Genomic DNA, 27,748 nt, shown 5'->3' with positions numbered 1-27,748 from the left:
GCGATTAAATCCGCAAATAAAGAAATATTTTGCCACGGATATAAGAATTGGATCGCACATTTAAATCCGAGAATGGTGAAAAAGCGAATGAAGAAAGCGCGAATTAATAACTTTTTACTGTATCGCGTAAATTTTTATAACAAGAATGTATTAAATTTCATAATTTAATTGAAAAATGTGAAATGAAAAATACGATTATTTGGATGACATATTTATCAGATATTTTAATTTAAAACCCAAACTACAACACGGATTTTGGTGAAAGACGTGTGGAACCAATCGTAATCATTTCAAAGGAAATTTTAAATCAGCTTATATGATATATTATATAATAAACAACGGAGTTTTTAACAAAAAAAAAACACAAAAAAAAAAACAAACACTTCAAACATTTCAAAGAGCGATTTCTTCTGTGGTAGTGTGCTACTTATACCAGTGAGCGAAACGGAAAATTTGGTGTTCAAAAATCAACATTATTTCCTTCCAAGAACAGACTTGAGGAACTTATAATCTATACGCTTTCAAACACACGCATCACCGAATGGTTAGTGTGTGTTTGCAAAATAATAATCGAATTGATTATTCTGTATCTCTAAACGTCTTCATATTAGATAAAAAATTATTGAATTGCACCAGACTAAATGCTCTTTGTGCAGATGAGCCAATTATTTGTTAATGGAATCTAGGAACGCACGTGCTAAATGTGACGCGAATGTTAAATGTATTATTACACGTGTTTCGTTTACAAACATATGTTTGTACGAATCTCAATTCAGTAGTAAACTCATAAACAATGACAAACAATATATTTTCAAATAAGTACGTTCCTGGCGGGAAGACCATTTTTAATTTTTTGTGTCTATGCGAGCGTCAATGCGACAGACACGTACTATTTTATAGCAAATCTTCTGTTCAATTCAAATCATATAAACATTACTGAAATTCGTTTTAGATAATTAAATGGTTTTTTATCAAATATTGAATAAGTATGTCATGTAAATTATTATTTTTATTAGAGTATTTTAGTAAACAAACAATTAAAGGGATTTAAGCAAAATAGATGAGTAGCCGTGATTGCCTAACACTTATTTTGTAGGTAACTTTAGTAGATAAAAAATTATTAAGTCGAATTTTAGTGAAAATATCTTAATGAAATATTAACACAAGCACAGGAAATTAAGGTGTAGAGTCATTCTAACGAGAGAAGCCCCGGGGCGATTAAAGAAACTAATCTTTGCCAAAAAATTTGCTTATATTAGTATCTTATCTTAATAGTGAGACTTTTTGTGAAAAATAATCTAGCTTCTCAGTTTTTTAAATTAGCTCAATGACTCGATTTACTAAACTAAAGCTTAATAAAAATATTTAGTATCAAAGAATCCATTACTAATGATAGTATTTCACAGTAAACAGTCGAAGGCTAATTTATGCCTAGAATCTGACTAGCGGTAGGCAGCGGCTTGGCTCTGCCCCCGGCATTGCTGAAGTCCATGGGCAACGGTAACCACTCACCATCAGGTGGGCCGTATGCTCGTCTGCCTACAAGGGCATAAAAAAAAAATAATAATTGTAGTCTAATACCGGTCAATTTTCGTGGAAACCCTGAACTATTTGTAAAACAGATCGTTGCTACTAAGATTGCTACTAAATCTACACTTTAAGGGCAAATTTATGATTATTCCAAACCTTTCTATTTTTTGTAGTATATAATTTTAGAAATAACCATACAATTTCAAACACTATAGCGTTCAAAGATGAAGTCTTCCTACCATTAACACAGCTTATATTCTGTTAGATAGTTAAATATTTCGTCCGATAAAATTCGATTTTGTATCAGAAAATTTAAACTAGACATTAATATTACACTTTATCTATAAATGTAACTGAACGTAAACATCATACATTGGATGAATGAAAACATAAACTGATGAATGAGCATTCGCAGCTACTAAATATCTTCTACAAGCATTCAGATATCACACGGTCGCACATTGTTTTTAAATACTGTATTAGGTATCAACATATTACGATACCAAAATATTATAGTGATAGCTGCTAAACATAAAATAATCGAATTCGTTTGGCAATGAAATCACACAACACAAGGAAATAATTAATGCTGAAACTTTCTAAGTTTAAACATTGCTCGATTCGCCAGTCCCTTGACCTCGAACGTCATTCGAAATTCTTAGACAATTTAAGTAAATAAATTGTGTCGTTTCTGATCACTCTGTAAATAAACCTCATTATCAGTAACGGAGTTATAGCCGGCCTCGAAGCTACGACGAGTGGCAGGTGAAAGTAACTGCTCAGACGCAGAGCTCGCTTCGTGTAACGAGCACATTCAATTAACAAACTCAGCTCCGATAGGAATGCGAATTCTTCGGTGATAATCGCAAATAATCAAACAATTCAGTAGGTAATGTGCGGATGCGCGAGCGCACGACACAGTGAGTTACGCTATCAGGGTCGGCGTGCCACAGACGAAGTACATCGTGTGATAGTGTTGTACAGAGGCGCTGGGCTGCCACCGGCGATCCGGACACTCAGTCGCAACCATGTTGACAAAGTGCGCCGTCGTAGTCCTCGCGCTGACGCTCGTAGCTGCCGCCGTCTCGGCTAACTCCGAGCTAGACCTCAACAACACTATACCGGCGGAGCGATACTTCATTGACAAGATATTCAACAAGTACGGAGACAAAGGCATCATTACGTTTGAGGTGAGTTTCGCACATTCTGTTATGCTTCAATACGACGTGAAAATTTTATGGCAGATGTGTAGGTGTATATAATGTTTGTTCAGTATGTTATAAATAACATACGAATTACGAAATATAAATGAAAAAAAATTACTTTCAACAGAGCACATTTTAAGTGTTCGACAAATTTCTTCATTCAAACACCAGTGCTTTTTTTTAAACGTGCTTTTTTTATTTAAAATAATCGTATTATCTTTTAAGTTCACACCGTAGCGATAATGTTATTCCTATATCTTTTTTGATACCTATCCAGATAGTTTAGCTTTCAAATTATTCAAGTCACGATAAGAAATTCGGATTGCTTACAATATTCTGCAACACCTTTCCCTATTTTGTAAGCGGAAGTTCATCGAACTTAAATTTAATTTGTTTTGATAGATTCTACGCTTTCTTATCGACCGGCATCAAGTGATATTGTACCAAAATGTATTGACCATAGCTTTCTAGAAGTTAATTTTTATTCTATGGTTAAAATTAATTAGAGATTGTTAAAATTAAATTGACTCATTAAGGTTTAGTATTCTTTTCACAATTGATAAGTAAAATAATTTTAGCATGTAAATACGGATCAATATAAAAATAAATACAATTTGCTAATAGTTATGTCCACTTATTAAGCCTAGAAGAGAATATGTAATTGATGAATAATTGCAAATTACTTAATCTCTTTGTAATGGTTGTTAGAAATGCTTTATAATGTGCCTATGTTCATAATCTTGTTCACAGAAAACATTTAAATACTTACTCCATTTTTCTCTCTGTTTTATCTCAGTAAATTATTCACATACTTTTGAATAGACATAAATCACAGAACAGGAAGACTGAGATTTAAGTCCCAGTCAGACTGGATCTCGCTTTTCCCGCAATAAATGTTAATTAAGAAAACTTGTTAGAAATCTTTTCCGTTTTAGCGTAATTCCATGGCAGAAAAATCCTGTTCTTTGGTAATCGAGGCTTTTCTATAGCGAATGATGACAACGTAACAATAATTTTGATACGAGAAGTAATAAAATGTTGTAATAATATAAATAATGATTTACTTATTTAGCATGACCAGAATGTAACCAAACGTAGGTACAAGGCAAGATCGTTCGACTATGAAAACAATACGCACATATAAAATAATAACAATGCTATTTAAATAAAAAAATATTATTTAAAAAAAACAAGCTGATTTCCATTAATTAAATTAGGTTATTTTAACAATAAACATGTATGTCAGTCCGCGTTAAAAATGCTATTGAGGTTATTTTTGCACAAATGAGGAAATAATATTTTCTGTTGATCTGGTGTTGATCCGTTAGCGAAGGTCATATACATCACACGTTAATTCCAGTACCTACTTCGAAACAAGAACGAAGTCTCAATTGTATAGTTGCAACAGCCAGGTACCTTGCAAACGGGAACGCATACTTAATAACTGATTCGCGCCACAAAAAAGCAAGATGGTGGCACTATTCACCATATAATCCTACAAATATCTCTCAAATCTTATTTAGTATCACATCATTGTTAGCTACCGTAAAAACAATTTTTCTAAGTAAAAAGGTATACGACACAGACTGACGGCTACATAAAGATCCATTATAGTCACTGAGTGTATAATAGACGGCTATTTGTTAAAAATACATACCATTAAAATTTATTTAAACATATTCCGTGCTCACATATTATTATGTGTATTTACAATACTTCTAATGACTTAAGTAAATAACTTAAATTCAGTTACACACAGTTATGCTTCCTTTATTAATTTTTGTGGAATTAAACAAACTGGTTGTTTATTTTTTTGGAGATTCAAAATAATTTAATACTAATTTAAAGTATAAATAATTGTGACCATGTTTGTTTTTTCGGGTTTGGCTCTGTGTGTCTTGTGTAGTTTTTTCGATTGATCGTAAACTTTGCACGATTGTTCTCAGAAAAAGCCTGTGAATAGTTTCAACAAAATCTATATATGTTTTTTCGGAATAGTTACATAGAAACATAGCCGGGTTTCGCCACTAACAACAGCTATAACATATATTTTAGACATATACCGCACATACAGCATGGGATAATACATAGGTATAGTAACCGGCAAACATCGTGAGCAAATGACCTTGACTGCGCAGAACCGAATTTTAGATCACTTTGGTGGTGAGGGTGAGGCGCGACGGCAGGGGAAATCGTATCGAGCGCGTTATTGGTAGATCAGTCGAACCTTGCGTCCCGCACCGCGCCTTCGTTCCGCTTGCTCCCAAAAGTACGCTTGCGTACAGTGAAAAGTCTATCGTTATTAATCGTTAAGTTATATTTTGTTATAATTGCTTGTTGACTTTGTTGCCATTGCTATTTGTTGAGTGTTTGTTGATTTTTTATAAAAAATACACTATGCCGCGACAAACTGGTGTAGTATTCAAAAGAAAGGGTAGAAAAATTGTGTACGACGTATATTGCTTCATTATAAAACAGGGGAAGAATGATATTATGGAAAAAGTAAAACAGACTTCGGAAGCAACAAAAACATCAGTGAGTACTGTTAGGTGCATTATTAACGAAGCTAAAGGCTCTGGCTTGCTCATCGTGCTTGGGACTCCGGGTAAGAAAAGATCAGGGAAGAAGAAAGTTACCGGAATGGATAGTTTCGTTCAATCTGTAATAAAAAGATGTAATCATAATAACTACATAACAAGCAGCGAAACTCCGTACCGTAGAAAGGCTTCGAAAATTTTAAAGAAGATATACATTTTAATGGCTCGGAATGAAGTTTACGACGAATTATGAAAGAGCTAGGCTTCAGATGGAAAAAAAAAAACAGAAAATAATCGGAAGCTGGTAATTGAAAAAAGTAACATTCGATTACTACGAATCGAATATCTTCAAAAAATAATTAATTATAGACAAAAAAGAAGATCGAACCGACCGAGTCGTAAACTACACCGATGAGCCCTATGTCGACTTATCACGATGATGGCGACTCGGGTGATGAAAACAGTGATGATGATAATGGTCAAGATTATGATAACGAAAAAAAATTACAAATACCAGCTTCGCTTCAACTGAACGAAGACCTGGCAACAGCTCTAGTTTTGACTTAATAGAAGGAATATCTATTTTACCCCAAGATTAAATTATTATAATTATTAACCTATATTTTTTGTTGATGTTCTAATAAATATATAAATAAATACATATGTTGATTTTAATAATTTAATTGCATTATGACGCAGAGTAAATAATGTTTTTGCACGTGAGTGTACCATGCGCAAACTTACCCCCACTACGTCAACAAATGCTCAAGAAGTTTGCCGGCTATTATACTTTGCATCAATTTACGTGTATTCTTTTATAGACTTGCTTGTAGAAGAGAAAAATCGTTCTTCTTGCTACTGACAATGCCAATTCGTTAATAGCAGGCTGCCAATGTCCAGCAGTGAGCTGCAATACCTAAGTTTCAGAAAAGTATCAGTTGAACATAAAACCGGACTCGAACCTGATGCAGATTTGGGCACACCAAATCTGGTATCTCCTGCCAGAAATAGTAATCTAAAATGTGTAATTCCAATATTGCAAACATACTAAATTTTGACTATAAAGCTATTTATTTTAAACTTCAATTATTGGAATTATAAACCTTTCTATATAAAAAAAACAACAACAAAGAAAAGAGGTTCCGAATCAAAAAAAATTTTTTTTTATTACTCTGTTTAAGGCAATGGGAAAAGTACGCACTGCATGCACTACATTACACATACGGCACGCACAGTGCACTGTGCACTTCGTACAATCTTCATAGCCGATTGTCCGCACCGCCGACGGACTCGTCATAACTGTATGTAACCTGCACACACACACATGCCAACAAAAAGACGAGTCTTTCACAATTAGCTCCAAGTCCATTAAAGACCGCGAAAAATTACGTCTCGTACGTATTGTTCTGCCACTGAAAAGATAAACACGTCCAATGTAAGCTAGCAGATGTTCTGTATTGTGTGTTTACGGACTTCGTATAATTTCGTGTGAATAGACGTAAACATAAATAATATAATTAAGTTCGTACCTATTGAATTGTCAAATCGATAACCTTTATATAAGTGCTCTGGTATTGTATTAATACAAGAGTTTATGAGACTAAAATATTATGTACATATACGCGTTTAAATACTGTGGCGATATCTATAATACAACACAAGATATTTTACAGAAGCCTCAATCTCGCTTACGACGTTTTCATCAAGAACTTGCAAATATACAAGTATGAACAATAGCTTTGAGACCGTCGGTCTACCGAGCAACACCCGCTCGGTGGAAAATCTTCCCTTCGCCGTTAAATTCCACAAATACAAAATACTTTTCATTTTAATTTCAATCCTTCCACGCTCAAATTTCATTTAGTATTTATAAAACATTGATTTAAATTTTACATGCAATAAATATTTGACACGAAATACGAACACCCAAAACGTTAATCTTCGTTTAATCTACAATGGAAAATTTGTTACTCAATAAAATATGTTATCATTTATTGCTCTATAATCCATCTGAAAACAACAGGAAAATTAAAAGGGGCACTTCTACTTATTGTTTATACCCTTAATATTATACAAGTCACGGCTGTTTGCCTGAGTGTTTGTACTGCGAAACATTAATGTCTGAGGATGGGACAACTGTTAAAAAGTTCCATTGCGACTTCGAACTCTTATCTTAAAGGGGTGGTGGTATTCGCATTGTTGGTATATATGAGCTACGATTAACACTTTAACACCTTCGATCCGTGAGCTCATTCACAAATGTAAGCAAAAAAATATTCAAAATGTACACAATACTGGTCACAGTCAAAACATCAAAGGATTCGATTCACCAAATTTGTTTTTGAAATACTATGTAAGTATCTATTTACGCACGGTCATAGATCTGGCGAAACGCGCGTCGACTACATTTTGTTTAAATTGTCCACGTCTGTCAAAACTTCAGTAAATATTGTAATGATATTTATAATGTAGGGATGTACATAAAATTTATTTTTGATTTCTCAACCCTGTGATGGCATGTGATTTTGCTCGAATACAGGATTATTTCGAATAAGAACAGCTGTACATTGAAACAGATTAACAAAACTCAAAACTCTGAGAAGTAGAGTATTTTCTCCTTTGTTTGGCAATTGATTTGTTTTATAGCTCTTGACCAAACTATGTGTTTCAAGACATTTTTATGAAAATAGTCAAGTTTTTTTATTTTCTTAAAAATGTAAAGAACAATACAAATAAGTCTAAGTGTACATAAAATTAAATCTTTAGATTAGTCCGGGTTTATTGAACTGAAATAACTGGCCGAACACAAATTAAAATAGATTTCGGTAGAACATAACATTAGATACACGAGTATTGTGACCCCGACAAAGTTGACGAACCGTTGCGAAGGTAGTTGAGAACAAAGCAATCAACGTCAAACTTTCAAAAAGGGAAAACAGTTTTTTTTACAAATTCATTGCCGATACTTAGATTGTTAATTGGGCAATAACAATCTGACAAGCAAAAATATATATTAAAGAAATAGATTGCGTAATAAATGGTGGAGTTGTAATAACAGGTTGAAACTCGGCATTTAGGCGCCAGTGAACTCTGTTTGGAAACATTTAACTGAAAATAGGTAAATAATCGCGATAAACTTATTTGAAGGAAGTAGCCACTTCAGTGAAACCGTTACTCTATCGTTTATGTAGATTTTAAATGTAGATAATTTTATTTTTCACGTAAACCGAAGCAGGCACGTGTATTCCTCGTGTTACATTTGACACTACAAGTCGCAATACAATTTTTTTTTACTGCTCTATATATTTATTTGGTCAAGCGCACAACCCTCGATTTAGTTTTGATACATTTCATCGTACTGTACCGATTGTAGAGTTAGCATCGAAACTTCGGTTGTATTGTTTTTGAAATTGCTGCTCATGGATAAGTCAAAAAAAAAAGCTCGTGGCATATATCGCGGTTAATTATAATGAGAAAAATGCATAAGCGATTCTAAGTTCAAGTTCATGTTCACGAGATAAAGGAGAACAAAAATACGTACAATTTATTTGTTTTCAAATTATTTAATCGCAAAACTGTTTTCGTTTCATGGCCGTTCCTCATATGTAGACTTATAGATTAGGCTTGAATTATCTACGCGACTTAAATAAATTATCCATAACACTACCAATTGTTACTAAAAATAACTCATACAAAATTCATGTTTTCAGAATTTGGTTTTGGAATTGGTTAATTTTAGTAAAAATAGTAGAAGTAATTTCAGTTTATCTGTATGTGAATTCAGAAAAGGGATTTCATTTACTTTTAATTAATGCCATAAGAAGCCTCCATACATTTTTTAACTCAACATGTCGACACGTATCTATGTTTTTTTTTGTTTTGTGGAGTCCCTAAATTTGCATTTATTTATGAACCACTAGTAGTATCTATATATTAATACGTGAAGCAAAAACTTTGTATCCCTTTTTACGAAAATTGCGAGGACGGAGGAGTATGAAATTTTCCACACTGATAGAGAATATAGAGAAGAAGTGCATAATGCTAATATTTTTTTAACATAATGCATAAAAGATACATTAAATCAATAAAGAAAACGTTACACACACTACATACCATGTATTTGACGCACACACGCATGCATACTATTTATTGTCAAACTTTTTTTCTTGCCGTCTGTGGTCAAATTGAGAATAGATTAAATATTGTTTGTCTTTATTAATATATTTTTATAGTGTAGCCTTGGCGAAATTTGTGATTATAGAAGTATAAAATACAATCATAATAGTGTACAAGCTTACAATTCCAATTAATTATAGTCGAATTTCGACTACTGCGGGACCTCTAGTTCTATTAGATGGGTTAAAATTATTTGTTTGTGCTTCCAACTTTCGATAAATGAAAGAACGATGGATACTCTATAATTTTCATTGGAAGACTGAATCTGAATTTCCCACGGGCCACAAAAACAAATTACGAACAGATTAAAATAGTCTTCATTTCATGAGAATTATAAATAGGATCACATTGTGTGTATTGTTTTAATACTGCGACATGTATCAATATCAGTATCAATAATATATCTTATAAACACTACAACAATCGCTGTGTGTAAGCAATTGATATTCTTACGAGATAAGTGTGACAATAATCTATTAATCGTATTAAATAATTACAATTGATCCGCTTCTTGTGAATTGCACCTTATCATACCATTTTTATTATTCTGTCCTTCAACTTGAATTAAATATTCAATAAGTCAAATTTCACGCGAAATTTGTATGTTTGTATTCTATCTGACGTGCTTACCGCTTATGATGTGTATTTCATATTGCTCTAGGATCTCGGCAATGTCAGGAGCACAGTCAAGTTGTCATTAAAAACTTTTTTCAGACTTCGTTTGAAGACAGACATGTCCTAGTGCTCGATGTGAATGAAGTGTGAATGGCAGTTCTTTTCAATTATGAATATTACATGGCAGAATTATGTCTGGCAACAAGCACACCGTGAACAAACACATTGTGTCCAATTTGTAGGGAACTTTTTTATTTATTGCTTAGATTGGTGGACGAGCTCACAGCCCACCTGGTGTTAAGTGGTTACCTACCCGTGCGGACTCACAAGAGGTCCTACCACCACTACTACTACAATGAGTTGAAATACTTGTGATTACGTTCTTGAATATCTATGGAATTAGAACCTCATTCCCATTTGAACTTAGTCTTCGACTATCAAACTTGCGATGTTCCTTACTAGGCTGATAACACAGTGCATTGTAAGCACGGATATATATTCCCATTCTAGCTATTTCTACCATGAGCTTTAATGGCTGTAAAAGTCGCTGTACAAAAAATTGTGACTATGAACTCATGTTTCAAGATGTGTCCTTACCTGGAGAGACTGAAAAGGCCCTCAAACCCAAGTTCTCCCTCTATCCTAAAAAAATATGCGTCAAGCTGGGAGATGGTGGTATTCACGTTTCCATTGAATCTGGTAATCACTTAGTGCGCACGTGTACTTTCGAGTGGACTATCTATAGTCAAGAAAACGCAATTAAACTACATTTAACCAGCCCCAAAAAGGAGGAAGTTCTCAATTTGGCTGTATTTTTATCTGTTCTCGGGACTTTTATGATTTAATCTCGTGTCATTACGAGGGCGGCACTGAAAATTTCGGGAATTAACGAAGTGACACAGCATTACTATTTAAAAATGTATTTATTGCTTTTCGAAGTATTCTCCGCGAAATTTGACACATTTTTCCATACGATGGAACCAATCATTGAAGCAACCATTCCATTCGGTAGTTGGGGTCTCCAAAATGGCCGTTTTGTAGGCGTCCACAGCTTCTTCAGGTGATGAAAATCTCTGTCCACGCAATTTATTCTTTATTTTAGGGAAAGTATAGAAATCATTAGGGCTTAGGTCGGGGCTGTACGGCGGATGGTCTAATAATTCTATGTTTTCTTGCTCTAAAAACTCTTTTGTTCTGTGCGCGGTGTGAGAACTCGCATTGTCGTAATGGAGGATGATGCGGCGGTTGCAGTTCTCTTTACGGAGTTCCGAAACGACCTGTGGCAAACAAATGCTAGCATACCATTCTGCATTAACCGTTCTTTGTCCCTCAAGAGAAATAGTCGTAACATGGCCGGTTTTGGAGACAAACGTGGCCACCATTTTTTTTGCAACACTCCGTGAACGAACAATTTTTGTTGGCTTTAACTCATTTTCGAACACCCAAACTCGTGACTGGTTTTTTGCTTCGGGTTCGTACGCGTATATCCAGGATTCGTCACCTGATACAATGTTGTATACAGCATTTGAGGATCCTGCGTGGAATCTTTCGAGAGTTCTGGCGCACCAAGTAACGCGAGCCGCTTTTTGCTCTTCACAGAGAGAATGCGGTATCCATCGGGAAAACAACTTTTTTACACCTAATTGTTCATGCAAGATTATTTGTATTTGACTCATGCCAATGTCTAAAGTTGCCTGAATTTCGCGGTATGTCACATGTCGATCTTCCTCAATCAGCTTACGCACAGCATCAACGTTTTCTTGGGTGACTGCAGTTTTTGGACGACCTTGACGGGGATCATCACTGAGCTTGACACGTCCACGTTGTAACTCAGCAAACTAGCGATAAATTGTGGTTTTGGATGGGGCTTCATCACCAAATGCAGAAATCATCCGGTCAACACACTGTTTTTGTGTTAAACCACTTCGAAAGTTATAATAAATCATCGCTCTTGAATTTTCTCGAGTCAATTCCATTTTCTCAACGACTAAACAAGTTTGACAAAACCTCGTGACAAGACCGAGAATCTTTTTTTAAATAAATAAATGGTATTCGATTTTTAAAACCAAGGAGTTTTCAATTAAAAAGATTTTAATATGACAAGAACAGTGGAAATATTCCATTCCCGATACTTTTAGTGCAGCCTAGTACATTACTTCCGACGTTTCGAGTACTTTTTAGTTTCCGTGGTCACGGACAAATCGTACGTCACAATTATGTCAACGACTCAAGAACACCGAAGATAACACTGTAAAGAAAACAATTGAATGATTTAATTAGTGGTTACTGGTGGTAGAAGTCGTCGTGGCCTAACGGATAAGACGTCCGGTGCATTCGTGTTGAGCGATGCACCGATGTTCGAATCTCAGGCGGATACCAATTTTTCTAATGAAATACATACTCAACAAAGGTTAACGATTGACTTCGACGGTAAAGGAATAACATCGTGTAATAAAAATCAAACCCGCAAAATTATAATTTGCGTAATCACTGGTGGTAGGACGTCTTGTGAGTTCGTGCGGATGGGTACCACCACCCTGCCTATTTATGCTGTGAAGCAGTAATGCGTTTCGGTTTGAGGGGTGGGGCAGCCGTTGTAACTATACCTTAGAATATCATATCTCAAGGTGGGTGGCGGCATTTACATTGTGAATGTCTATGAGCTCCAGTAACTACTGAACACCAGGTGGGCTGTGAGCTCGTCCACCCATCTAAGCAATAAAAAAAACGTGACTGTTTTAATAATAATTGTAATTTTTTCAGGGATTCGAACACTTGTTAGCAAGTTTAGGCCTTGGCGGACGCGTGTTCAACTCACCTCATGATCTGGCCCTGCATCGCATCAATGGAACCTTTAGGCCACTTCACGACACCTTGCACAGACACCGACGCTCTCCGCCAGAAATTAGCTGTTAGTATATTGAATTACATTTTCAATTATACCATCGCCTTTAAATAGCAAGGCATGTCCCAAAATATTTGTTGTTGATCATCACGGAAACCATTGCCTACTATGTAAAGTTGTCGAATCGAACAAGAAAGAGACCGAAATATTTCAAATGTGTTTAACATTGTACTCTTTTTTGCAATCTATACTAATATTATAAAGAGGAAACATTTGTTTGTATTGAAAAGGCTCCGAAACTACTGAACGGATTTAAAAAATTCTTTCACTGTTGGAAATCTACGTTATCCCTGGGTGACATAGGCTATATTTATTATATTTTCAAAATAGTTAAGGATCTTTACTGAAACTCCAATAATGTAACCCAATGTGCTAACAAAATTACGTAAAATTCTTTAAATCGCGTGCGCTACTTCCCAAGCGAAGCCGGGGCGGGCCGCTAGTATTAAATATAACAGTTTATTTTTCAATTACATCATTACATCGAATACATTTTGAAGTCGTCGTGGCCTGAAGCATAAGGCGTCCGGTGCATTCGTATGTAGCGATGCACCGATGTTCGAATCCCGCCGGCAGGTACCAATTTTTCTAATGAAATACGTACTTAACAAATGTTCACGATTGACTTCCACGGTGAAGGAATAACATCGTATAATAAAAGCAAATCCGCAAAAATTTTAATTTGCGTAATCACTGGTGGTAGGACCTCTTGTGAGTCCGCACGGGTAGGTACCACCACCCTGCCTATTTCTGCCGTGAAGCAGTAATGCGTTTCGATTTGAAGGGTGGGGAAACCGTTGTAACTATACTGAGACCTTATCTCAAGGTGGGTGGCGCATTTACATTGTAGATGTCTATGGGCCACATAACACCAAATGGGCTGTGAGCTCGACCACTGATCCAAGCAATAAAAAATGTTTTTTTTTCTCAAATCTATAGATGGAAAAGAAAATATTAAATATAGCAGTAGAACGTTTATTTTTCAATTATATCATTACATCGAATACCGTTAAGTTCGACAAATAAAAGCAATGAAAACTTTAAACTCGAATGTTTTTTTTTGACAATCGCTCAGTTTCGTGAACTCATTTTTTAATAGCAAAATCGAATTGACAAAAACTGAGATTGCTTTCGGTACTTGCTAGCCGTTCATTCTAATCTTTATTTAGGTAAGAACTAAACGAATAATAGTCACGATTTTTGCGCAAAAAACTTTAGTAAGCAAGGGTAGATTGTTACCTACAACTTTCAAATGCGTGACTAGATCGGATAATATTTTTAGATGCAATTGTACGTTCTAAGACGAAATTGGTTTCCATTGAAACTAATCGACCACCAACCACCTAATGATTTAGAAAAACCTGCAAACCATTGTACCTAATAACTCGCACCTTGAATATTACTGTGTTTATTTAGAAACTTATTAATTTTCAATTCTTTTAATTTAAAATTCTTCTTTCATGATAATAAAACGCGCCAATTAATCGTTTCATAAGACTCTATATCTTTGCATCTAATTCATACACCTTAATTAGGTACCTATGTATGTACCACTTGAGTTAAGTAGTCTGGTACAAAGTATAAAATAACTAATGTGATAATTATCTCGTATCTAATCACTGTATAGTTTAAAATAGTATATTTACGGGAATGTAATATATGTCTAACTACGCATAGAATAGTGTGAATTGTAAATAACAATCGTAATAAACATTTAAAGGCTTTTACCCAAACGGTATGCTTAATCCAAGATTAAGATAGACACGTTAATTATTATTATTTTCCATCAGCTAATTATGAAAAAGTCAAAGATCCGGTATAACTGGTCTTATGGAAAGTTTTATAGAAAATATCGTGTGGCTTTCTCAAGTTTTACGATTCCAAAGTTGCATTGCTTTATTACGCAAACGGCTTTTTTTTACTGAACTTTGTTCCTCAACTCTTATCGAATTTCAGGAAAATTTTAGTACGAACAAAACAATAATGACCTCCGAACGGCTATAAATCTCGTTTACTTTTTTCTTTTCTTTCCTACCTAAGCTGATAGCCTTGAGATGCTATTTCAGCGTAACCTTAACTAGTAGGTGAGCTCACGGGGCTAAAACCGGAGTGATGCCAACATTGAACCTAGCAAGAGCAGTGCTTCGCAGAATCTACCACTGGATCGGAAACGCGAACCACTGAGAAGATCCGGCGAGAAACTCAGTGGGCTGTGTCTATGGGTTAATTCGCTCGTCGAGCCCTTCGTCGCAAGCGACGGGACGATGCTATTTTGACTAAAATGAACAAGAAAAGAATCCTTTACGGTGTCTTCTAAATAATTATATGTTAAGTTGTTCTATTATATGTTCTATCAAAAAAGCTAATCGTTTTTACTGAACTGGAAAACAGACGAGCCTGACCTTCTTGATTGTCAGTCGTCATAGTCACTCAATGATGTCACCAACGCCCAAGGCTCTCACAAAACGCTGTTTGTCCTTGAAAAGTGACATGTCATAACGCATCCAAAACAAGGAAATCCAAGAACAAGACCTGGCTGTATGGAATAAAGTCCTTTGCCTTCCCCATTAGGGCTAAAGTAATATCATCATCATCACCAAAACAAGGAAAGATATATCCGATTTTTTGAAAAAAAAAACAGAGTCATATAGCTCACGAGAAGTTTACGACGCAGTGCGTGGAGTCAAACAGGAACTCTGATTCATGGGCCTGCGAGCGCGATTATTCTATTACGATCAACCTACCCATACACCGATTACGGCCTCAAAATTTATCATGATTTATTAACCTTTACTGTCAAAGACCTCTCGATTCTTTGTTGCAAATGGATTTTATTATGACTTTAGCAACATTAAACACCGGATTTACCTACATTAAATTGATGATGTTCATTTCCATTATTAGTGACTCGTTAGAAGCTGATCAAATTAAAATGTGACTGCAAACCTTACACTACAATTCTTATTAAGCCAATTATTACTGTTAATACGTTTAATTAAATCATTCTTTCATTCCTGACGCTACAAAAGCCCTGCATACAATCTCTCTAACCTCGGTCGGCTTCGAAGTCTCCATTGCTCTACTTGAACGCAATATTCGAAGCCTCATGCTATAAACTATTCTCTCTAAATGCCCAGCCTTTCTTAGTGTTTGTGACTTGTAAAATCAGTTAAGTTTCATTACAATATGAGAGCGTCCATACGGTCCATCAGTAGTCTATACTCGTAACTACAAGTCTCTGTCATCTAACACAGCCAAAAATTTGAAATTTTTTTGAATGAAACTGCCGACTTCGGGCCATCTTGCTGATCTCCCATTATTACCATAAATTAACAGTTGCAGCCTCAATTAATAAAAGCTAAAATCTTAACCATGCCATTTAGTGGGAAAAACTCTTTACAAGAACTCTTTTGAAGTCATCGTGGCCTAAGGGATAAGACGTCCGATGCATTCGTGTTGAGCGATGCACCGGTGTTCGAATTCCGCAGGCGGGTACCAATTTTTCTAATGAAATACGTACTCAACAAATGTTCACGATTGACTTCCACGGTGAAGGAATAACATCGTGTAATAAAAATGAAACCCGCAAAATTATAATTTGCGTAATTACTGGTGGTAGGACCTCTTGTGAGTCCGCGCGGGTAGGTACCACCGCCCTGCCTATTTCTGCCGTGAAGCAGTAATGCGTTTCGGTTTGAAGGGTGGGGCAGCCGTTGTAACTATACTTGAGACCTTAGAACTTATATCTCAAGGTGGATGGCGCATTTACGTCGTGGATGTCTATGGGTTCCAGTAACCACTTAACATCAGGTGGGCTGTGAGCTCGTCCACCTACATAAGCAATAAAAAAAATTAAAAAAAAAATTAAAATAAAAATTTTTTCACCACGGCGGTGCGCTGGTTGAATATTTTTGAAGGAAGTTTTTGCGGGGGCGAGTATCGCTAAAGATGCACAAAAAGAGGGGCAGGCCGAGGCTAGGCTATGAGGAGTAGACGTACCTGCCAACCCGTCGCTAGCTTCTTCTAGGCTGCAGAATTCAACGTCACTGCTGGACGACGCGTAGTGGCGGCGACTTGACACGGCACTCTTCTAAATTATTTGTCCATAAAACTGGTATACCACTCGCGCAACGACGAATATGATTGTCAGTAAGAGTTCGTATAATAGAGTCCAAAATATATATTTATGTGAAAAAACAAGCGGCGTGTGCGTGTACAGCATGTGCGGTGCGGTCGGCGATAGTCTTCTTTTTTTATTTTTGACTTTTGCTTATATGTTTGCGAGAGGTTTTATGTCTACTCTCATTAAAAAAGAACCACCATTTGTTAAATGGTATGTTTTTTTTATGGCTTAAATGGGTGAACGAGCACACAGCCCACCTGGTGTTAAGTGGTTACTGGAGTCCATAGACATCTACAATGTAAATGCGCCAGCCACCTTGAGATATAAGTTCTAAGGTCTCAGTATGGTTACAATGGCTGCCCCAGCCTTCAAACCGAAACGCATTACTGCTTCACGACAGAAATCGGCCAGTAAATCGGCGGGATGGATGTAATATGCTCTGCGTCAACCCTGTCCCGCCGTCTCAATAGCCCCGACTGGGCTCCGGCCCGGTCCGAGGTAGGGCGCCGGTTGTGAGCGGCAGGAGTTTTTAGTGAGGTTCAACTCCCACATACCGCACCTGCCACGCGGGTGGTATCCGGCGATTTTCTCATATGGAAAAAAAACCCACCAGTACCTAAATGAGAAAGTAAACTTAAATAGCAAATAATTATATAACTTTTAATTAAATATATTAAAACGTTTGTTTCGCAGCTACAACCATACTACAGAAATCATGCCTTTCACCGAGAGAAATATTGGAAGTGTACGGAATGGAAAACGAGCCCGGGGTGATTACCATAAGACCGAAAACATTCTTGGAGATGTGTCCTGCACTTGTTTATCAATTGGATCAACGTTCGTGTTACAAAACTGAAGTATCTCCACCTAAATTAGATAAAATTTGGAGTAAGTTTTAATTGCTGCTTTGAATTTTATGACAGTTAGGTCGAACAAAGGGACAAAAAGTAGCCTATATTCTTTCTCAGGGCTTAGACCGGTATTTCCCAAAGTTTGCATCAAAGTTGGGCGCAAATTTGATAATTAAGAGGGGCAATCGGACTAAATTAATATAGAATATCTATATTACAAATATTTTGAACTTGAACTTTGCGTTTTCAAAGATCTTTTTTGCCACGTATCATCCGGCTTTGAACTCCCTTCCACGGTGTTTTCCGAGCGCTATGACATGTCCTTCTTCAAACGAGGCTTGCGGAGAGTACTTTATGGTAGGCAGCGACTTGGCTCTGCCTCTGGCATTGCTAACGCCCATGAGCGACGGTGACCACTTACCATCAGGTGGGCCGTATGCTCGTCTGCCTACAAAGGCAATAAAAATAAAATAAAATAAAACTTCAGTTTTTTATTATATGTTTTGAAATATTACTTAGATACTCTGTTTTGATAAAAATTTCATAGTGATTTCTTCCTAAAACCTATCATTTATGTTTCTTAAGTGAACAAATCAATTTTTTAATGTCAAAAATTATGTAAAAAAATAAGGCATAAAAATTTAAGAAATGTTATAGTGGGACATGGCAAAAAAAAGGTTGGGAAGCACTGGTTTAGACTATTTCATAACGAATCGCATCAAAATCAATTCGGTAGCTTGAGCCTGAAAACATAACAAGCAGATAGAGCTACTTTCTATTAATATAATATTTGGTATGTTACTTTTGACATCGAATAGTATAAAATATTTATAAGTAAAATAATAGAAACCTTTGATTGATGATAATTTTGTTACAACATCCGAATTTCATGAAATAACTACTTACTACATTATGCTCTAAAATAATATATTTTTATCTTTGAAACTACCTCAAAATCGACGAAAAATGCGCGAAAAGCAAACAGACGGACAGAAAAATCCAGAAATAACTGGTTTTGTTTTACTTCTCTTGACTGCATTTCTAGGTTTATTAATTTTCTATAATGTCACATCGGATAACATCGGATTCTGCTGTTCTATTAAATATATAATCATAAAATTAATATGATACTTTAATATGATACCTTCACATTGTGATCATTAACGATGACTTTCATTACATGAATGATTATTATATTCTTAAAAATGTCAAATCCTCGAAATCCTCGTAATAATTATGATACTCTTTTGTGTTTGAAAACTACTTCCGGAATAATCTATATAAGTATATAAAAATGAATTGCTGTTCGTTAGTCTTGCTAAAACTCAAGAACGGCTGGACCGATTTGGCTAATTTTGGTCTTCAATTATTTGTGGAAGTCCAGAGAAGGTTTAAAAGGTAGATAAATGTGAAAATGCTCGGAATTAAATAAAAATAACAATTTTGTTTTTTTCTTTGATGTGTCCCCCCCCCGGACGACGGATTCCTTTTGTTTGTTGTAAGTTTCTTTTCTTTTATTTCTCGATTGAGGCACTACGAAGTCTGCTGGGTCAGCTAGTATTCTATAAATCTGATTTGATTAATAGTTCCCATTTATGAATCATTAAGATTTTTCAAAACCAGATCTTTAACGAGCATTTTTTTTGTTTCAGCCTGGATTTACGCCACCTTAGCAATTTTAGTGATTAGTGCCACGGGACTCCTGGGTGTAGCAATTGTCCCGCTACTAAAGTCAAAAATATTTAGCCACATATTGCATTTTCTGGTAGCTGTAGCCGTCGGAACACTTTGTGGCGACGCACTGCTACATCTTCTACCACATGCGTTGAAATCTCATGGTCCACCATCAGAACCGCAAGACGAAACAGAAGTGGTGCTTAAATGTAGCGTCACTTTTATCACAATTCTTTTCTTTTACACTGTTGAAGCGATCATGCAAACTGTCAATGGAGGTCATGCTCACTCACACGACCAAAATAAAGGTATTGAAGAAATCAAAACAGACTCGACCAAACAAATTGAGCCTATAGAATTAGGTGCTATGATGCCTGGGTCGCCTCCGCCGCCAATTGAACGACCAATGTCGTCCACTGCTTTAATGGTAATCGTTGGTGATGGATTACATAATCTGACTGATGGTTTGGCAATAGGAGCTGCGTTCAGTGGCGATCCGGTCACAGGATTTGCTACAGCTTTAGCAGTTTTCTGCCACGAGCTGCCACATGAACTGGGAGACTTCGCGGTACTACTCCGATCTGGTATGAGCATCAAGCGTGCTCTGTATTACAACTTACTATCTTCTGTGCTCAGCTTCATGGGAATGGCAGGCGGCATCTGGCTCGCTGAAGACCACGAATCGGCGTCACAGTGGATATACGCGGCGACCGCTGGAACTTTCTTTTACATCGCACTCGCCGATTTAGTTCCAGAAATAAATGAAAATAATAAAGGCAAAAGTGTTAACTTATTACTTGCGGTAATGGGTTTTCTAGCAGGCGGTGTGATCATGTTGCTCATTGCGTTACACGAAGACTCTATACAATATCTGTTTAGAAATGAAGAGAAATAAATTTTAAATAATTAGCTTATTCTACCATAGCGAAGTAAGAATGTGCATGTCACTTTAAGGTTGTGACAAGATTTTGACTTATGTCTTAAGAGATGTGGCAGATTTTGTAAATAAAATGTTTTAATTTTAATTCCTGTACAAGTCATGAATGTTTATTGTGATATTTAACTGACGATTGTTATGTGTGTTGATGTCTGTATTTATATGAGCTAGATAAGTAAGGTAGGAATAATATTTTACAGAAGAAACAAGTTGTTGTTTCACTGAAAAATTTAATACGTGTTATACATATGTCCAAGCTTATTAATAAGATGAGAAATTAAATACGTAATAGCATTAATATTGTTCCAAACTGAAGTTTTGATTATGTAATGTATTTTTTTTTCATATTTGTGCACAAGACAAATATAAACTAAACTTAATTAAAAATATATTTTCCCACTGCTCTTGTAGTTTTTTTTTAACTTCGATGATCAATATAAGTAAATAAGGACAATGTTATCCAAATGTTATTCAACGCATTTAGGAAAGGACCAATTTCACATAGTGAAAACCAGATACAACTTTTATAATTATTTATTTGTGTATAAAAGTATTGTTTGTAACGGTATTGGTGTTCCTAAATGTGGCTTCTCTTATATACCTATTATTACATAATATTTCGCCCACAAATAATTTCACAAATTTTGTTCATGCACAGGCATTTAGCAATAGTCAGCAATGTCCGTTAGAGTTTATGCATTTGTTGTTTAAAAGACACTCATGAACTGAACTGTCATCGGCGATAACATTTGTTTAACACACTGAAGTAATGGTGTAAAATTTCTGTATCGCCTGTCTATGTCTATGAGGGTGTCATACTTTAGGTAAAACGTCCAATGTATTCTTATTGCGTGATGCGACAATACCAACATATCAACATACCGAACAACATACCGAATGATCAGATACAACTATCTAAATAAACAAAGAATAAAAAAAAAAGATCAACAAAACGAAATCGAAAAAAATATATATTATTTATTTAATATCTTCTAAAGCGGATAAAACCTTAAGATATGCCGATGATACAACAATCCTTGCAGCCAGCGAGTCCGAGATGGCTGCGATCTTGGAGCGAATAGAGAGAGTGAGCCTTGAATTTGGCCTGCACATAAACCGTTCTAAGACCAAAGTGATGACGGTGGACAGAGCTCAAGTTTTAAGTCCATCAAAAGGATTATGAGAAAGTGGAGGAATTTATAGACTTGGGGTCGCTGATCTCTAACAGTGGTAACTGCGAGAAAGAAATCGGACGCCGGGTCGGGATGGCTAAAAGTGTCATGACTAGCCTCGATAAAATCTGGAAAGACCGTAATATTCGCCGAGTAACTACTTAAACTGCGTTTGGTTCATACGTTGGTTTTCTCTATCTTCCTGTACGGGGTGGAGACTTGGTGTCTCAGGAAAAAGAAACGTTAAAAGATCGATGCCTTTGAAATATATTGCTGGAGAAAGCTACTACCCATTCCTTGGACAGCTATGAGAACTAATGTCTCCATCCTCGAAGAGCTGAAGGTCACCAAGCGCCTGCTGACTACGTGCCAGGAAAGGATCCGGAGTTTCTGTTGGGCACATAATGCGATCCCCATTGCACAGCCTGGAGTAACTCATCATTCTCGGACAAATGGAGAGGAAGAGCGCCAGCTAGATGGGTGGACCAACTCAAGGAGGTGACTGGAGGCCAGATACAGGGAGCGGTACATATGGCGCAGAACCGGACCGAGTGGAGAAGATTGACAGTCACGATCCTCAGCATTGAGGGAACGACCAGAAAGAAAAAAAGAAAGCGGGAGATGATACAGCGCTCCTGCTGAAGAGTATTCATTGTCGCACATGGATGTTAGCTATGCCGGGCTTACTATCAAGCCGTTGCATACCCTAAACTCTGATGATAAGGTAATTATAATATAAACATCTCTGCTATTTTTGCCGCAAAACAAAGTCTCTTGGTGTGACTTATTAGGTTCTAAATAATAAGTACTTTAATGTGTCAGTGAATTATCGTCATTTATTTGATATACTCGTATAAAAAGTAAATATTTCATTTAGTTCAGTCTCATTTCATCATTTTCTATGCCAATTTATGTAGTTGTATGAACTACGATTCCTTTGCCTATGCAATTAAATAAAATAAAAAATAATCTGTCAGAATTATGTATGTCTTATGTAGGGACATTATAATTTATGTTAAAAAATAAATTGCTCATTATTTCAAATAACATAGGTAAACACTTGCAATATATGAGCATAGGGAGTAATTCGTGTCTATCCCAATAGATTTTTCTTGTCTAGTAAATCAGTATTTAAAATCTAAACAACAAAATGTTTAAAGGATTGGTAAGTTTATCCGTATTTAAATATTCGCAGGAGTTACTTTTATATTCACTATACTCAACCCGCTGAGTTTATTTTGTTTATAATTTTACCATCATACTACCTACAATAACTCTCCTAAAAACCACTCTACGGCCTTTAATTTATTAGTGATCTAAGGATTCTTTCTTATGTTCTACATAAATCATTAAATAAATATACAACTGATTTGTACGTCTTTTAAAAAAGCATGAAGAATACATTGTTGCATTTTCTTTATGTTTTTAATCTTTGAACGTATTTGTACATTTCCATATTCATTGTGAAAATACTGAATTCTTAATCATTTTTTGAAGTGTCTATTATATAAATATGCTGGTAGGCAATGAGAAATAGTGTAATGTTATAAATTAATTTTATTATTATAGTTAGTGCTATATTTTTATGATACATTATTGACTTGGCTACAAACAGAAGCCAAAAATACAAAAAAATATTGTCGAACATGGCTACATCAAAGTATTTGGCCATCTTTCAAAATTAAAATTAGCTCAGAGATTTTAGATAATAATGAAAAATCATTTATTACAGTAAATGTGCATTTTGAAAAACTTATAAACCTGAATCTTTAATATTTGTAGGTAAAGTAAAAATTATTGTTTTAATATGGTAATTACAACTGTAACTGCTCCTTATTATGTCTAATTATAAATATTATTTAATAAAACGTCCCAAAATTTACTATCATTATGTTGTATATAGAAAAAAAATACACCTCAAGGTTCTACTTTATAGAAAGATTTAAACTTAAAATAAAACAAGTATAGAATACAAAGTATTCACATACAAGACTTAAATACGTAGACATGAGGAGCCTATAATACTGTATTTCAATGAATGGCTGCAGGGGCCAGTCTGAAATAACAGTTCCTAAAATGCAAACAATACCAAATATGTATAGTCAGCAACTTAACAACATATCGTCTTCTCACATTAAAACTGTATAATCTTAAAACTTTATAAATTTTACAGGAGGGTGTTTTAATGGTTTAACATATTATGATATTTTTAATATTAATCATCTATTTTTCAGTTTCAGCAACATTTATTTTTCAGTTTTTACCAGTTACATTATCTGTCTTTTAAAGTTAGATAAAATTATTTTTTAATCTTGTTAATGGTAGTCCAAATGTAAGTAAACTAAAAAAAAAACTAAAGCTTAACTACGCTCTTTTGACAGTATTTATGAGAAAATTAGTTGTTTCTTTTTTATGTGGGGTGGAAATTAAACGAGCCACTCTAGCTCCTCTAAGAAATCAATAAAGCAATGCTAAGCTATTTGGTCATCATCATCATCATCTCAGCCTGTCCACTGTCCACTGCTGAACATAGGCCTCTCCAAGTGATCTCCAGTGCGTCCGGTCCATTGCCACCTGCATTCAACGTGACCCAGCGGTTCTTACCAGGTTGTCGGTCCATCTCGTAGGTGGCCGTCCCACATTGCGCTTGCTAGTACGTAGTCTCTACTCGAAAATCTGCTCCATCGGCCATCCCATCTTCGCGCTATGTGGCCTGCCCACTGCCACTTCAGCGTTTTAATCCTACAGGCTATGTGAGCAACTTTGTTTCTTCTACGGAGTCCTCATTTCTGATTCGGTCTCATAGAGAAATACCAAGCATAGCCCTCTCCAAAGATCGCTGCGCGACACTGAGCTTCCTGAAAAGATCCCTTGTGAAGCACCACGTCGAACAGTAAGTTATCACTGGTAGCACACATTGGCACTGAGGGGTTTTGGACGAGAACACATTTTTTAATTTACCAAACGCTGCCCAGCCGAGTTGGATCCGCTTACTGACCTCTCTCTCGAAGTTGGATTTACCTAATCGGGCTACCTGTCCCAGGTAAAAATATTCGTCTACAACTTCAAGAGTAGAGTTCCCAACAGTTACTGGGGTGGGCTTAACATGGACATTGAACATGATTTTCGTTTTATCCATATTCATTTTAAGGCCCACTCGTTGGGAAACTCTATTGAGATCACCAAGCATCTGCCCTAAATCTTCCAGCGACTCAGCCATGACCACTATATCGTCAGCAAATCGAAAGTGTGTGATGTATTCACCGTTTATGATTGATGCTAAGTCCTTGCCATTCCAGGAACTTGAAAGAATCCTCTAAGGCAGCGGTAAACAGTTTCGGAGATATATCATCTCCCTGTCTTACTCCTCTCTTTAACGTGATTTCCTTCGTGCAACGCTCCTGTACTCGGACTGACATGGTAGCGTTATTAAACAAGTACTTCAACACCTCGACATACCGATAGTCAATACGGCACCGCTGGTGAGATCTAAGGACCGCCAAAGTTTCGATGGAATCAAAGGCCTTTTCATAGTACACAAACGCCAGGCATAGTGGCCGATTATACTTCTCGGTCTTTGTATAATCTGCCGCAGCGTATGTATGTGGCCCATGGTGCTAAAGCTTTTTCGGAAACCAGCTTGTTCGATAGTCTGAAAGTCATCAAGCCTGCGTTCGAGACGGTTCGTGATGACTCTCGAGAACAGCTTATAGACATGGCTCAGCAGTGTTATGGGCCTGTAGGTCTTCAATAAGGTTTTGTCGAATTTTTTGAAAAACAAAACTGCCTCTGGCGTTTTTCCTTTGAGCAAGGAGGAATTAAATAGCTTCTGAAGGACTTTCAGTACCAGCGTCCCGCCCGCTTTCAGAACCTCTGTGGTGATTCCATCCTCGCCCGGTGCCTTGTTGTTCTTGAGCTGTTTGAGAGCCATCCGAATCTCGTACAAGCTGATGTCCGGGATATCCTCGGTATAATGTTGGATTAGCTTGGCTCTAGGGTCTGCCACCAAGCTTGCAGGCTCATTGGATATCGAGGTGTACAACTGTTCACAGAACTTCTCTATCTCCTGTAGCACCTCTGCCTTATTCAACGTTACACGTCCATCATCAGTTTTCAGCTTTGTCAAGTGGCTCAGCCCAATAGACGCGTCTCTTGCAAACACTTTGGAGCCTTGGTTCCACTCAATAGTCTTCTTAATACGTTGTGTATTAAAGGAGCGTATGTCGTGTCGCATGGACTTCGTGATTTGTCTATTGAGCTGCCTTATAACTCAGCGTCCTCAGAAGTCTGGAGTGTCATAAAACGTCGGCTAGCCATGAGGTTCCGGGTGTAGTTTGATAGTTTTTGAGGTCTATTTTTGCGGTGGGTTTTAAAATACTTAGACCCTACCGTATGGACAGTTTCCACCAGCCTGCTGTTGATATCATCCACTGACGCTTTGCTGTCTAGCCCTTCAAAGCGATTCGACAATTCGAGTTGAAACCCTCGCGGTTATGAATATGTGCATTCGGCGGTCGGAGCGTGGACTTCATCAGACGCGATCTTTCCAATTTGACAATGATACTCAATATGCACTTTTTTTTTTTTTTTTTTCGGGCCGAGGGCCGAACCTCCTACGAGGTCCCGCGCATATAATATGCCCCTGACAATTCGGTGATCACTTCCGGTTCTAGCCCTATGAATCACAGAGACATCATTGAATATCTGTCTACTGGTGCTCATGATGAAATCGATCTCATTTTTTGTTACACCATCGGGACTCATCCAGGTCCATTTCCTGTGGGGCGGCTTCTGGAAGAAAGAATTCATAATATTGCTATTTGGTACAGCAATGAAACTCTGTTACATTCTAACAATATAATATAGACTGCTGTCACCTGCAGCCATGCATTTCTTCTATAGAGGACTACATGTTACACCTACGCCACATACACCTGTTTGTTAACATGGCCATTGCCATTAATCGTATCCACTCTCAGGCACAACTCTACCCTTTTAAGTTGACCAGTGCTCCACAAAAACTATAGTTGTTAATTGGTAAGGAGTCCTTAAATTGTTTATGTATATATTTTTTGTATTGGCCTGGCTAAATATATCTTGAGTTGCGTTTATGTAACCAATCATAGGATAGGGACACAATTAGTTTGCTACCTACCACTTCTGTGTTTGTACCTGCTCATCTATTGTAAGCCTAAAAACTCATCAGGAGTTTTTGAAGCCTTTATTCCACTGGTGGTTGACATTCTTTTAGAATATATTACCTCTGATTATGTAAAACCAAGCAGCAGAATAAAAATCTATAGCCATGTGAATAGAGCCATAGTGTGACAAATTTTCAAAAATGTCCTGTCAAAAAACAATGCAACTAAACTTGTTGATGATCTGTTGTAGGTGGCAATTCACCAAGTCATACTTGATGTCGGTTGGTAGATTTAGTTCTTTGACAAATAACTTGATAGTCCCCCAAATCAAGTTTGCTGAAAATTCATAATGTTCTATGAATTTAAGTTAACATAAAGATCGTAAGCAGTACACCACATTATATAACATTCATTGATGTCGAATGAAATTGGAATCAGTTATTTAGACTATAGCCAAATGTTGTCATCCACAAGATATTATTCCTATCAGATTCCCAACTCTGTGGTTCTCACAGGCCATGATTCTGTAATTCAGTCAAGACCTATAAATTTTTTTTTATTGCTTAGTTGGGTGGACGAGCTCACAGCCCACCTGATGTTAAGTGGTTACTGGAGCCCATAGACATCCACAACGTAAATGCGCCACCCACCTTGAGATATAAGTTCTAAGGTCTCAGTATAGTTACAACGGCTACGCCACCCTTCGAACCGAAACGCATTACTGCTTTACGGCGGAAATAGGCGAGGTGGTGGTACCTACCCGTGTGGACTCCCAAGAGGTCCTACCACCAGTATATGGTTTTATTACCCCATTTATGTTGGTGGCCAATGAACGAGTTTCGTGTAAATAGTCAAAATAATAATACACTATTCCCAAAAAAC

At 36.4% G+C, this 27,748-nt stretch overlaps 1 protein-coding gene across 1 annotated transcript; it reads left to right on the top strand.

Annotated features, from left to right (window-relative positions):
* Positions 1-1,975: 1,975 nt before the first annotated feature.
* On the top strand, positions 1,976-20,955 carry LOC101740111 (zinc transporter ZIP10). Its single transcript, XM_004930919.5, has 4 exons — positions 1,976-2,720; positions 12,827-12,974; positions 17,785-17,979; positions 19,595-20,955. The coding sequence occupies exons 1-4, from the start codon at positions 2,559-2,561 to the stop codon at positions 20,509-20,511; spliced, it is 1,422 nt and encodes a 473-aa protein (XP_004930976.1). The 5' UTR covers positions 1,976-2,558; the 3' UTR covers positions 20,512-20,955.
* Positions 20,956-27,748: the final 6,793 nt, after the last annotated feature.

Source organism: Bombyx mori, chromosome 4 (assembly GCF_030269925.1).
Source record: "Bombyx mori chromosome 4, ASM3026992v2".
NCBI lineage: Eukaryota > Metazoa > Arthropoda > Insecta > Lepidoptera > Bombycidae > Bombyx > Bombyx mori.
Note: the sequence above shows the minus strand (reverse complement) of the source record. Positions and strands in the feature narration are given on the sequence as shown.

What these genes read in the sequence shown, in the direction of transcription:
- LOC101740111 (XM_004930919.5), top strand. Translation starts at nt 2,559, where the DNA reads ATGTTGACAAAGTGCGCCGTCGTAGTCCTCGCGCTGACGCTCGTAGCT. An exon ending in CTCTCCGCCAGAAATTAGCT is followed by an intron (nt 12,975 to 17,784) that starts GTTAGTATATTG and finishes TTTGTTTCGCAG; the next exon opens with CTACAACCATACTACAGAAA. An exon ending in TAAATTAGATAAAATTTGGA is followed by an intron (nt 17,980 to 19,594) that starts GTAAGTTTTAAT and finishes TTTTTGTTTCAG; the next exon opens with CCTGGATTTACGCCACCTTA.